Genomic DNA, 11,888 nt, shown 5'->3' on the forward strand with positions numbered 1-11,888 from the left:
ATATATGTGTGTGTGTGTGTGTATATATCTCGACTGTGTGTTTTAACAAAGTGTGCTTGACAGGTAACCAGGTGTTGTTGGTGCAACACATGCCCACTGACGTTGCTGGAAGTATGCTTTGTCCGCATTGCAAGAACACTGTTGTGACCTCAATTGAATACAAAGTGGGCATGCTAACCTGGATCATTTTTGGAGTGCTGTTGTTGTTATTGTGAGTATAAACTACCACATAGAAATACACAGAATGTTGTATTTCTGTGTATCATACAAACTAATGATGGTCCAAGAAAATGAATGATTCTGGGCCTGTTTGAGGTGTCATTAAACATAAAAGTTGTAAAACTTGAAATAAACTTGGATACAATGTGGATAATAACAATATTGTAATTAATAAACTTTAAAATATTGAGCACCACCACCTTTAAAAACTTTTTTTTTTGCCACAAAGTGAAGTTACTTCAGTCTATTCTGCTTTAGGTTCCTGCTGATTGATTGGTTGCTCTGCTTCCTCCCACAGTTCATGTTTTTCATTTTATCATTGATTAACCCCAGATGTAAAGAACGTCCAAGAGCAAACTGGACGGCACTTCGTAGAAAATATAAAAAATTTAAAGTTTTTCTGGGTAATTCATGCTCGAGTCAAAACTGTTTATTTTTATCCAACCATCCATTATCACAACTGGCATAACAGGGCTACAACCTGGACAGGTCGTTTATTTTTATATTCATGTAAATTATGCAGACTGTGTTTAAGATTCGTTTGAAGTGTAGTCCTTAGATTGCATGCACAACTGATTGGGTGTGGTTGTCGGTCAGTAAATGTTCTTAACAAAAAGCTGCAGCGTCAAACGACGTCACCAGAGAATTCAGGAGTGACAGATAAAAAAAAATCCCCATATGATTCTACTGCCCCCAAGAGGCACTTTTATGCCATTGCACATAAACGCGGATTTGCAGAGAATTCTGAACAAATGTGGGCGTTTAAGTATAAAGCCCTGGTACAGCATCAACTCTTAATTTAGAAAATATAATGAATAACTCTTCAAGCTCAAGTATAAATTTTACTTCTTCTTTTTTTATATATTTGGTTCACAACTCATGGTGAACCAAATATTTAATGACCAAAATACTATTGTGCTCATGATCAATTATTATTCTGCATCTTTTTATCCTATGCTTCACATTAGCTGCTGGCCGTGCAGCTGTATCCCCTTCTGCGTGAATTCTTGCAAGGATGTGCAGCATTCCTGCCCACAGTGTAACAACGTCCTGCACCTCTACAAACGCAGGTGAAATCCATCAATACCTGACCCGCATGCTGGACATCCATTAAGATGGACTGTAAATACACTTATTAAATTTTCCTGATGTCTTTTATCAAGCTGTTAAAACGTATTATGAACATGTACTGCTTTACTCTGAATTATTTTTATTGCTAAAGGGTTATTTTTATAACTGGATATGATCATTTAACTTAAGATCAGGAGAAATTGTGTTTTTTTCTGACAATAAAGGCTGCAGTCGGAAACTTAGCAAAATGTATTTGACACTTTAAAGACTCTCACTATCTTGTGACAGTTTAATATGCCATGGGGCATTGTCACCTCCAGAAATATACCAATCAGAGCCAGAAGGAGGGTTGTAGAACCGGCAATCATCCTTGTGTACAGGATGCATGGTGTAATCCTTGCTAACAAGCGAGAAACAACTTACATTTGCAGGAAAACTAATTATCTGTCAACATCTGTGGCTTTGCTAACTAGCCTGAGCATTGATGGCAGGCTCTGATGGAGGGGAGAAATTGTAGTGTAGCAGAGAGTAAGAGGGAGGCTGTGAGCAGTGCAAACAGAGGCGTGATTGACAGCACCAACACCGTCCTTCTAGCTCTGATTGTTTTTTTTCTGACAGACAGTGTATTTCTGCATGACAGTGGGACCACAGGAAGGAGGCTATACTCTATCATAACATAGTGACACTTTTAGCAAATTTGTAAAAAAAAACAAACATATCTTCTTAATGAAAGTTACATTACATACAGCAGATTTAGATGTGAAAACAAAGCTTTGCTCATCGTGTTATTGAATGTCTCTTTAATAGACTGCTTTTGTTGAAATATTGATATTTTATTGAAACACTGAAAGAAGGTTTTTTTTATTTACCTTTGCATATACAAACAAATAATTTTATAATTGTACAATCGGAGCATTAGCCAATGTGTTAAACATATCAAAAGATATTTAAAAGCTAATTTCTTGAAAAGATTTGCAGGAATGTATGTTTTTAATAAAAATGTAATATGCTTAAATCTTTTGAAAATGATTCATTGTTAGTTTATATCGTATGATTCTGTGAACATTTACTTTGTAATTATTACTCTAGAGACCATGTATGTAAATAGTAAATAATCATGATTAAATCATATTCGAATTTTCAAGAAGATGTAGTTTTGAATTTTTTTTAGACCAAATATGCTCATTTAAATTTATAATGTGATTTATAATGTTTTATGCTTTGATTTGGGTGAGCATGTGGTTTTGTTTTCAAAAGTAGATTTCTTTGACTGTAAATAGCACATTTCACAATTGTTCAAAAACTTAAATGAATCTCATTCCATGTGAAATTAAACAAAATCCTAAAATATTTAAAAATAAATCTTTAAAAAATGTTGTATTTGTGCTCATTCATGAAGGCTTCCTCGCACAGTACAAAGTTTTATTTAACAGGACGGAGACTTGCACTGTAAAACTACAGCTCCCAAACTTTCCACGAGTAAATACAGCTCTTCTTCATAGAACCTGGCCTCTGTCTGAACCACCTGCCCTTTTGACCCATCTCGTTCTTGTGAACTCAATGTCGCGTCTCTTCCCATCTCAAGAGGTTTAGGTATTGTCACACCCTACTTGCAGGAGTTAAAAAAATTATTAAAATTGACAGATTTTGGATTTCTGGCTCAACGAAACAGCGCAAAAACGTCTCGCACACCAATCCCTTCCTGGACGGCACCTTGTCATGACATTCCCTGTGTCCTTCTTTATCCCCGCATGTAGACGGTTGGAGATTACTCCTCTCTTAACAGACTTAATTGAATCATGTCTTCCAGGGCATTATGCAACGCTCTCTACTGGGATGGTCACATGGCCAAAGGCTCACCTGTGTTTAGAGCGACCATCTGCTCTTTCTCAACCGAGATGCCCGTTTTCTGCAGCGTGCCTCCCGTCTTCATCTCCATTTCAGAGCAGTTCTTAATAACACGGCAATTCATCGTTTGTCAGCAAAAATCCCCCCCCCAGTTTAGAAGGGACTGAGAAGCAGAAGAAGTAGGAGCACGAAGGCGGGAAATAACACCAAGATGAAATAACACCAAGATGTGCAAACGAAGTGATTAATGCCGGACAGGCTGTGAACTGCCATGCTTATGTACTGAGCTTACTTCCTCTTTTCTTCCTGGTGAGACAGGTGCAACAGCTAATCACACTGCCCTGTGTGTGTGTGTGTGGGCGAGCAGAGGTAAGCTGGGACTGCATCTCTCTCTCTTGCTCTGTTGACACCTCCGCAGATTCAGCGTGAAGCTGGGAGAGAGAGAGAGAGAGAGAGAGAGAAAGCAACTCAGACATGCAGACTGCACGAACAGAAAGATGAGGACAGAGGGAGTGAGAGAGAAAGGAGCGAAAGAGGCTGAAGATATATTTGACCGTGTGGGTGTGTGAAGTCTCGAGGCATGCATCATAATTGTGGCTTCTTCTTCTTCTTCTTCTTCCTCTTCTTCTTCTCGGAGCAGCTGGACAAGTCACTACATCAGCAAGACGCCGGAGGTCTTTCAAAGTGTGCTGTCGTACTTTCAAGCAGTCAGAGCTGAAAGGAAAGGCAGCAACAAAATGGAAACCGTTTCGTTTCTGCTGCCTCGAGGACTTCATTAAGTGAGAATCTGAAAACACTCAAGAGAGACTTAAGTCATGTCAAATAATGATGTGCGGGAAATGATGATATATCTGCTCTGTGAGTGACCCAGAATTCAAGTCAAGAATTCATCTGAGGTGAGCTTTACTTCTTTGTATGAAATGTGGTCATTTTCATTTTACGCAACAATTTACATTTGAAACCATAAGAAAGCACTGATTTACAGGTTTTTTTAGTTTTTTGGTACAAGCTTTCTGTATCAAGGTAGCAGTTAATTTAAAGGTGCATGTTAATGCTGTGGTAAGGGCTGGAGAATGCATTATATTCATTAAATCAATCCAAGTGTGAATAATTATTGTGTATGTGTGTGTGTGCGTGCAGAGTGTTGTGTTGTTCTGTGCTTTTAGGTACTGAACTCGACTCCTGAAAAGCCCAGTATGCAATGTAACCAGCCCACGCTGTTTCCCATTTCCATGGAAACTATTGCCCAGTGCTAAAACCTGTGCTATTCTGTGCAGTGTGTGTGTGTGTGTGTGTGTGTGTGTGTGTGTGTGTGTTTGAACAGCATCACACAAGAGGCTTGTGGAATAAAAGCAGAAATTGCTGTTTTCGCCATTTTTCTCAGAATGAAGATGCGAGAGCAGCTGATGTGCTCGTGTAACGCCACGTGACGTAGAAATGAATGGATGAAATGACTTGTTGCTTATCTAACTCTAACTGTGTCTCTCTTTGCCCTGTTTTCCTTGTTTGTCGCCAAGATGGCCATCAGCCCTTTTGTCATCTGCCTCCTGACTTTGATCAGTTGCAGCTCGTCTCAGCCCACACCCCCACCTCCCCGAGGATGCAGCGTGGGCGTGGAAGCCCCCTACAGAGTGCTGTGCGACCTAGAGGCGGTCTGGGGCGTCGTCCTTGAGGCTGTGGCCTGCAGCGGCGGCCTCACCTCTTTGGTTCTTGCGGTGTTTCTCATCGTCAAGCTGCGAGGGGTTTCCGACCCGGCCAGGCGCTCCGGTCTCGGCCCTCTGCTCCTGCTCCTGGGGACCCTCCTCGGGATCTTCACCATCTCTCTGGCTTTCTTGGTGGGGAAGACCCAGGTGCTCTGCGTGGTGCGCAGGGCCTTTTGGGGACCCCTCTTTGCCCTCTGCTTCTCCTGCTTGCTAGTTCAAGGTGTGAGACTCAGGCGGCTGGTGGCTGGAAAGTCGAGCCCCACTGGGAGCACGCTGGCAGCGCTGGGACTGGCGTTGGCTTTGGTTCAGGGGATAATCTCTGCTGAATGGGTTCTGTTGACTGTCGTGAGAGAGGGTCACCCAGCATGCGAATATCCTCCCTTAGACTTTGCTCTGATGTGCAGCTACACTCTGGGCCTGCTCCTCATAGCCATGGGTCTCTCCCTCGGAGTGGTGCTCTGCGGAGGAGAGTTCGGAGAAGACGGAGGAGAAGGCAGAGAAGAAGATAGAGAAGGAGAGACTGAGAAGCGACGATGGAAGTGCAATGCCGTCTGGGTCTTCCTGTCCAGTTTGGCGTCCGCATTGCTTTGGGTGGCCTGGCTGGGGTTTTACCTTTACGGCAACCAGGCGTTGAGAGGGAGAGGGAGCAGGGAAAGAGGAGGAAACAAGGATGCAAAAGTGTTGGATGAGCCTGCGCTGGCTGTGGCCTTGGTGATCCAGGGCTGGATCCTGCTGCTGTTCCACGCCATCCCAGAGTCCTACCTGTGTCTCCAAAATCTAACGCAATCCGACACGCAAGATTTCTTCGACACCGGCCGCGCGTCGCCGGCTCCTCATTTCGGAGACGATCACCCCGCACATTCTCACCAGTCTTTTCAAGAAAACCAGGCCTTCTCAATGGAGGAGCACAGTGCAAGTAAGCCCGACGTGTGCTTGTGGTTCTGTTTGTTGTGTCAGTGGCTGATGGTCATGCTCCCCAGGGAATTTCCAGCGCGTTTTAGACGTTTACCTGTTGTCACTTGTGTAATCGTGTGAATCATGAACAGATTTCTACAGAGCTCATTCAGACAATTAGTGCATTTAATTAATAAAAAAAAATATCTGAAAGACGTTTTACAGCAAACTGTGAAACCACTGAGTCTAGGCAATCGACAGAAAAGTGAACACAGTGAAAACTGTCACCCAGTGCAGTTTCTCTATAAAATAGCAAGAGTAAGTAATTTTGAAAAGGTTTGACATTTTCAGACAATTATGTGATGAAACCTGCAGCATACGTAGATTTGACAATTGGATGGGGTCAACAGTTTTCCATGCAGAATGTGAAAACCATACGTTAGAAGCTAAGTGCATAAAATTAACTATATCCTGTTCAACACCTCTAACAATTATTGGTACAAAGTGGCTAAAAATAGACCTCACACAACAAGTGCAAAACAACACAAAGGACCTCTAAAAATAACACTCATCCTCACAGGGAGGAAGATGTTAACACCAAGTAGCATTTCCAACAGCGTGGTTCCCGCTAGCAATAAATACATGGAGCAGCAATTTAATCTACCAGCTGTTAATGGAGAATATCGAATTAAGTAAGAAAACAACATATGTCTTTACTTATTTTCAAGTTTGTGTTCAAAAAGCGCAGCAGCAATCTTCATTAAACTATATTAATGTATTAATGAACCTAAAACATACGCCTGAAAAAATGTCTTTCTATTTCCATTTAACCGTTTCTATCATAAATTCAAAGAAGCAGGGAGATTCTTGTGTATTTGTCACATTAGCATGTATTTAACATTAATTCTGCCTGATTACATTTCAATTCTGGATTTTAAAAAAAAAGAAAAAACAGCAGGAGCCTACTTTAGTCAAACATTTATTTTTATTAGTAATCACTCTAAGTTTTAAATGCTAATCATTAATGTAATTAAAAACACAAAGATAAAGATGCTATCACAAACTGCTTTATAAACTATATCTACAGCTAAGAGGGGGCGTTTTATGAGTAAGAAATTTGTTGATTTAATTCAGGTGTGTTTGATCACAAAAGTTAAATCGCCTGAGGACTGAAGTTTCACACGTCTGAGGTGGAAAAAGGTTCATGCGTGTGAAACGTCAGCTCTGGCGCTCGTGCTCAATACAATAATAAACAGGCTGTTTCATAAAAGTATATTTGTGAAGTCGATATAACTTATCTAATTTCATAAAGTTTAGATCATAGGTGTGCCTTGTTTTTATCTTAAATTCAAGAAAATCAATAAAGCTGGAAGCCAAAGAAAAGTAGGGACTCCTCCTATGTCTTAACTTTGCAAGTCATTATAAATCATTAGCCATCAATAATGCAATAATCTTACTGCTGTGCCACCTAGTGGACAGAAAATGCTATTTTTATGTGTCAGTTCAACAATTGGGTAAAATCTTGAAAGGCAAACAACTTCAGTAAGTTCACAACTCTTTCAGGTGAAAAGCATGACCAAAGCCACAATGTTTTTTGAAGTTTCACATTTGGCAGAGATTTAGTTTTCTTTCCAAACCAAATTATGTAAAGTATAGCTTCACTAATGACAAATAATGAAACTATGCCTATAAAGCCACCTTCAGACATTTATCAAAAATCAATTGGGAATCTCTGAAGGAGCTTACTTTGGATCAGCTTGGATTGGATTGTGAAACAAACTGGCATCACTGTCAGGCCCTGTGTTGATTTATTGATTCTAGTTTTATTATTATTATTATTATAATTCTGTGCTCCTTAGCCTCTTTCTTTAATTACAGCAGCCTGGTGTCTGTTTTATGGCATATTGCTCCAGCATTCAGCCTCACAGTATTTAAACACATCTCCTGCTCTGATTCCTCCCATTATGACCAGTTGCTTCCCTGTTCATCTTGCTGAGGTTTTTTTTGTTCCTGACTTCTCAGTTTTTTGTTCTACCCTGGCTCCCTGTGTTCTCCTTAGTGGGTTTTTTGTTTTTGTTCCTAGTTCCTGTGTTTTATGTTCTACCCTGGCTGCCTATAAGTTTTTTTTTATCATCATTTTTTTTCATTAAATATTTATCACTTTACGTCTCTGCCTTACTGCATTTGGGTCCACCATCAACACACATCATGACAATCACTTATTTTACTAAACATCTACGAGCAAAGTTATAAATTGATGTGAAAGTCTCCTTCATGCATTCTTATAATATATTAATTGTAAATGTGTGAATACAGGTAACGTGGGATAAATAAATGGATTGTCTCCCAATCTGGTACATTTACATGATTTAGACGGCATTCAAGTTTTAAATAAGGGTGCAAAAAAAAGCAAATTTCAATCTGAGTCACATCAAGGTTTGAATATCTCCTTTGTCATGGCTTTGTGTAAATCAATCCGCCCATCTTGTGCAACTGCTGATTTTGCCAGGGTCATTGGGGAAGGGGGTATGGTTGGGGCTGCAAGGATAAGTACCTGCTCCACAAAACAAAAAACCCAATTACATCTCATGAAATGTCTGAATATCCACCAGCCTTCACAAGATGGAAATCTGTGAGTCATTCCTCTTCAACTAATCGCTACATTTTTCTGAACCCCGCTGCACACATCAGGAGTTGATCTTTGATAAGAAATAACGTAGACTGTGAAAAAATGTTGAGATGCAGGAAGCTGCTGGTATACGGTGTTTACGGCACGGTCGATATTAACGAATCAGGGACAAGGTACAACTAAGTGCCTGGTACAGTTAAAACGTGATGCAGCATGTTTTAAAACAAAGAAATGTTTTACAGTCAGCAGAATCCTTTCGTTTTAAGTTGTTCCAAAGTTTGAAATCTCCTTAAAAAATAAGATATGTAAAACTGGAGTTTTACTTCCTTTCATTATTGATTAAGCTTCTTAAAATAAAATAAAAGATATCATACATAAAAGATATGTATGATATCATACAGTATCATATCTGTATGATATCTTTTGATATCATACAGATATCAAAAGATATCTGCATCTTTTGATACAGATATAACAAAGATGTTATATCTGTATCTTTGTACAGATATAACACAGTTATATCTGTACAAATTGTACATAATTTTCGTTTCTATCTTTGTGAAAACAGATCCCAAACTCAAGCCAGGTATGTTTTATGGTGCTGCTCCAACTCCGGTGAAAAGCGCTTTTCTTTTGTTACAGTAATGACATAAAATATCAACGTTGCCTTGGAGACTGCTGTGTCTGTGGGTTTTGCCAGAGAGCAGCCGTTCCAGACAGAGAGTGAATTGATATTGCAGAGAAACATACAAGACTTTAGAGAGGCTCCAAATTATCCACTGCAAAACGGATTCAGCAGCAACCATCTGTTTGTTTCCTCTCCGCCGTCTCTTCTCTCCTCTGCAGCATTTCGGTTCTGCAGAATTTCTCATGAAGCCATCCTCACGCACAGTTATTCTTAACGCGGCACAGTGAGTCAGAAACAGGGGCTGAAATAATGGCTGTTTAGGCTGCATGCCATCCAGCAGGCAGTCGTTTTAAAAGTTGATACTGTGCTTTCTTTCTGATGTGCTTAAATGTAAAATGTCTGGAAAGTTCATTTGGGTGACACAGCTCAGATTCACGCGGCCGCTCTGAAGAACAAATGCAGACAAACCCAGGTCATAAATCTTTGTGTTCACGTGATTCATCATTTTGACCAGTTTAACGATAAAATTAGCAAAGACTAATATGTTTTCTTTTTCGTTTGTTTGTTATGATCTTTTATTGGAAAAAGCGTACAGTAGCCACTGTAGCTATGCTAATGGTTATCTAGTTAAATGATGCGGTAACACTTTATTTGAAGGGGTGAGTATAAGACTGACATGAAGCTGTCATAAACACGACATAACACCTGTCATGAACATAAAGAAGTCTTTATGAATGTTTATGACAGTTCTCATGAAGCGTCATTCGGTAAATAATGACCGAATGACGCTTCATGAGACGCTTCAAAAATAACAATGGTGTGTTTGAGGGGAGTTTAAAAACATAACATGCAGACTCTGCCACACTGGTAATTTTTTTGTGTGCATGTTTTGCATCGACTGCTCTTGCAGCTGTCCGAAGTGGAACGTACCACAGCAGCCATGGCAGCTTGCGCCCAGGCATCGCCTTCAGAGGCCATGTCTACCAACCCACTGAGATGGCTTTGGTCATGAACGGCGGCACGGTAAGTATCGGCAGGCACAAACACTCTACATCCCTTTAAATCTGTCCCTAAATATTCCCACATCTCTTGCAGATGCCCACAGCTCCCATTAACTACACTGGAAGGCGCCTATGGTAACACAAGACAGGGTTACAGTCAAGCCACTTTTGTGATGCCGAAGAGTTTCCCGTTACCGAAGAAGAAGAAGAAGAAGTGTTTTAATGTGTTTGTGTTTCTGCACACATGTTTTAATATTATATTTAAAAGACAACTACAAATGGTATTTCAGACTAACTTTTTAGCTTGTTTTACAGATCGATTTGACGGCACGACATTCAGACGAGGATTGAGCGTAGTGGCCATATTTACACAGAGGAATACATAAATATGAGGGAAATGATTTATCTGAACGAGAATTACTGAACACGTAGAATCTGAACATGTGAAAGAAAGTCAACCTTAATGTGGTTGAAATAAACATCCTATCCAAGCACCTCGACACCAGTGCCATGGCAACTGGTTCTGTTAATAAGTGAAGCTTAGTTCGATAAACTGAACTTTTGTCAAACTCAGCCTTTTAGGACTTTAATGTAAGTGACAAACAGATGCCTACAAAGCTTGCTTAACCTCTGGGTTGTATTTCAGGGTTTTTCTCTTAGTGACCTTTGACTCGCCGGGACACTTTGGCACATTTTTATTTTAAAAACGTTGGATTATCAGGTGCTGTTAAGGGGTAAAGAAATGTCCCAACTCAGTAGTTATTCTGTAAGTGTTATGCTTTAAGGAAGCGTATAATAAAAGCCATTTGATAACTGCAATACCTAACCTGCACAGTCAGTCATCAGTACAGAGATCATGGTGGAGTTGTGAGATTAAAGATTGTTTGAGTTGCATGTGAAAGCACAATCTGGGGGAACAGTATTTTATCTAAATGTTTTTTGATGTTTTTTTTTAAGTATTTTTTATTTATACAAACATTTATATGTACTGTAAATATATACATATATATATAAATATATAGCAAAGGGAGTTACTTGTTACAGTGGTTTTATAGTCAATTTATCATCATAGATAAAGAATTAATCAAATCATTCATGTCTATTTAAAACCAACACAAACTGGATGCTGCCTTATTAAGGAAAATGACACCAACTGCACATTTTCTCATAACTCCAGAGTATCTCATAAGCAAATGATCAAAACAAACCTAAAGAGCATGCTAGACTTTTTTTTTAATTGGCATATTTGGGGGATTTGTGGTCTGCAATTTTACTAAAAAAAAAAGAAGTGGTTACATTTCCTCCGTTTAATATTAAACGCTTAGAACAACCCCAAATACTCCACTGTGTTGTCCCTGGTAGTCATGCATGTATCCATGCTTCTTTATTTTGCTGTTATCACAAGTTACACCAGTCAAACTGGAGGACTCTTACACGCTAATCTTATTAATAGATGGATCTCGATGAAATGTTTATATTATCAAGAAATTATTTGCAGCAGCTGCTCCAGTACAACACTGAAAATGACATGCCACATGCTTTCACTGTATGTTTTTTGGTGATTAGAAACTTTATGGCTTACAGCGAATGAAAACCCCCCAAAAAATCCAGTTTCAAAAATCGGAATATTGCATAAGACCAGTAAAAGAAGCATTTTAATATAAAAACATATAACCTACTGAAAGCCGCTGGAGAGTTTGTCCTCTCGGTACTTGGCGTGAATCAGTGCGTCAGTACAACATGAGGAGACTGACCTGCAGTGAAGGAAGTCCTGCTTGCTTTAATGGAGTCACTTCGCTCTTTTGCATTGTTGGCTGTGGTGTCTCTTATCTTCATGTGTCAGTGCAGATAACTGGAAAGGTTCAATAAACAATTCAACATATGTTTATTCTTTA

The 11,888-nt window shown here is 39.6% G+C and overlaps 2 protein-coding genes and 1 long non-coding RNA gene across 4 annotated transcripts in view; 2 read left to right on the top strand and 1 right to left on the bottom strand.

Moving 5' to 3' along the window:
* Positions 1-2,665, top strand: part of LOC103150555 (cell death-inducing p53-target protein 1 homolog) — a 7,712-nt gene extending 5,047 nt beyond the window's left edge. Inside the window, exons 4-5 of the mRNA XM_007570234.2 lie at positions 64-211; positions 1,188-2,665. Of these exons, the coding sequence (XP_007570296.1) occupies positions 64-211; positions 1,188-1,293 (254 nt within the window). The 3' untranslated portion in view covers positions 1,294-2,665. The remainder of the gene's footprint in view (positions 1-63; positions 212-1,187) is intronic.
* An 858-nt stretch (positions 2,666-3,523) lies between these two features.
* gprc5bb (G protein-coupled receptor, class C, group 5, member Bb) lies at positions 3,524-11,590 on the top strand. Of its 2 annotated transcripts, XM_016680773.1 has the most exons (5): positions 3,524-4,034; positions 4,148-4,161; positions 4,656-5,757; positions 9,903-10,015; positions 10,088-11,590. In XM_016680773.1, exons 3-5 carry the CDS (start codon positions 4,656-4,658, stop codon positions 10,130-10,132), a joined length of 1,260 nt encoding a protein of 419 aa, XP_016536259.1. In that variant the 5' UTR covers positions 3,524-4,034; positions 4,148-4,161; the 3' UTR covers positions 10,133-11,590. The 2 variants fall into 2 exon arrangements, with proteins under 2 accessions (XP_016536259.1, XP_007570295.1); XM_007570233.2 differs by lacking the exon at positions 4,148-4,161 and having other exon boundaries at positions 3,528-4,034.
* On the bottom strand, positions 5,953-9,701 carry LOC107838439 (uncharacterized). The gene is made up of 3 exons (XR_001664503.1): positions 7,964-9,701; positions 7,127-7,128; positions 5,953-5,964 (listed from the first exon to the last, which is right to left on the bottom strand). It is a non-coding gene; the product is annotated as an uncharacterized LOC107838439 (long non-coding RNA).
* Positions 11,591-11,888: the final 298 nt, after the last annotated feature.

Source organism: Poecilia formosa, unplaced genomic scaffold (assembly GCF_000485575.1).
Source record: "Poecilia formosa unplaced genomic scaffold, Poecilia_formosa-5.1.2 Scaffold256, whole genome shotgun sequence".
In the NCBI taxonomy this organism is placed as follows: domain Eukaryota; kingdom Metazoa; phylum Chordata; class Actinopteri; order Cyprinodontiformes; family Poeciliidae; genus Poecilia; species Poecilia formosa.

Bases quoted from the DNA above. Each gene is read 5' to 3' on its own strand.
- gprc5bb (XM_016680773.1), top strand. From the start codon at position 4,656: ATGGCCATCAGCCCTTTTGTCATCTGCCTCCTGACTTTGATCAGTTGC. The intron at 5,758-9,902 runs GTAAGCCCGACG...CTGCTCTTGCAG, and splicing joins AATGGAGGAGCACAGTGCAA to CTGTCCGAAGTGGAACGTAC. The intron at 10,016-10,087 runs GTAAGTATCGGC...CATCTCTTGCAG, and splicing joins TGGTCATGAACGGCGGCACG to ATGCCCACAGCTCCCATTAA.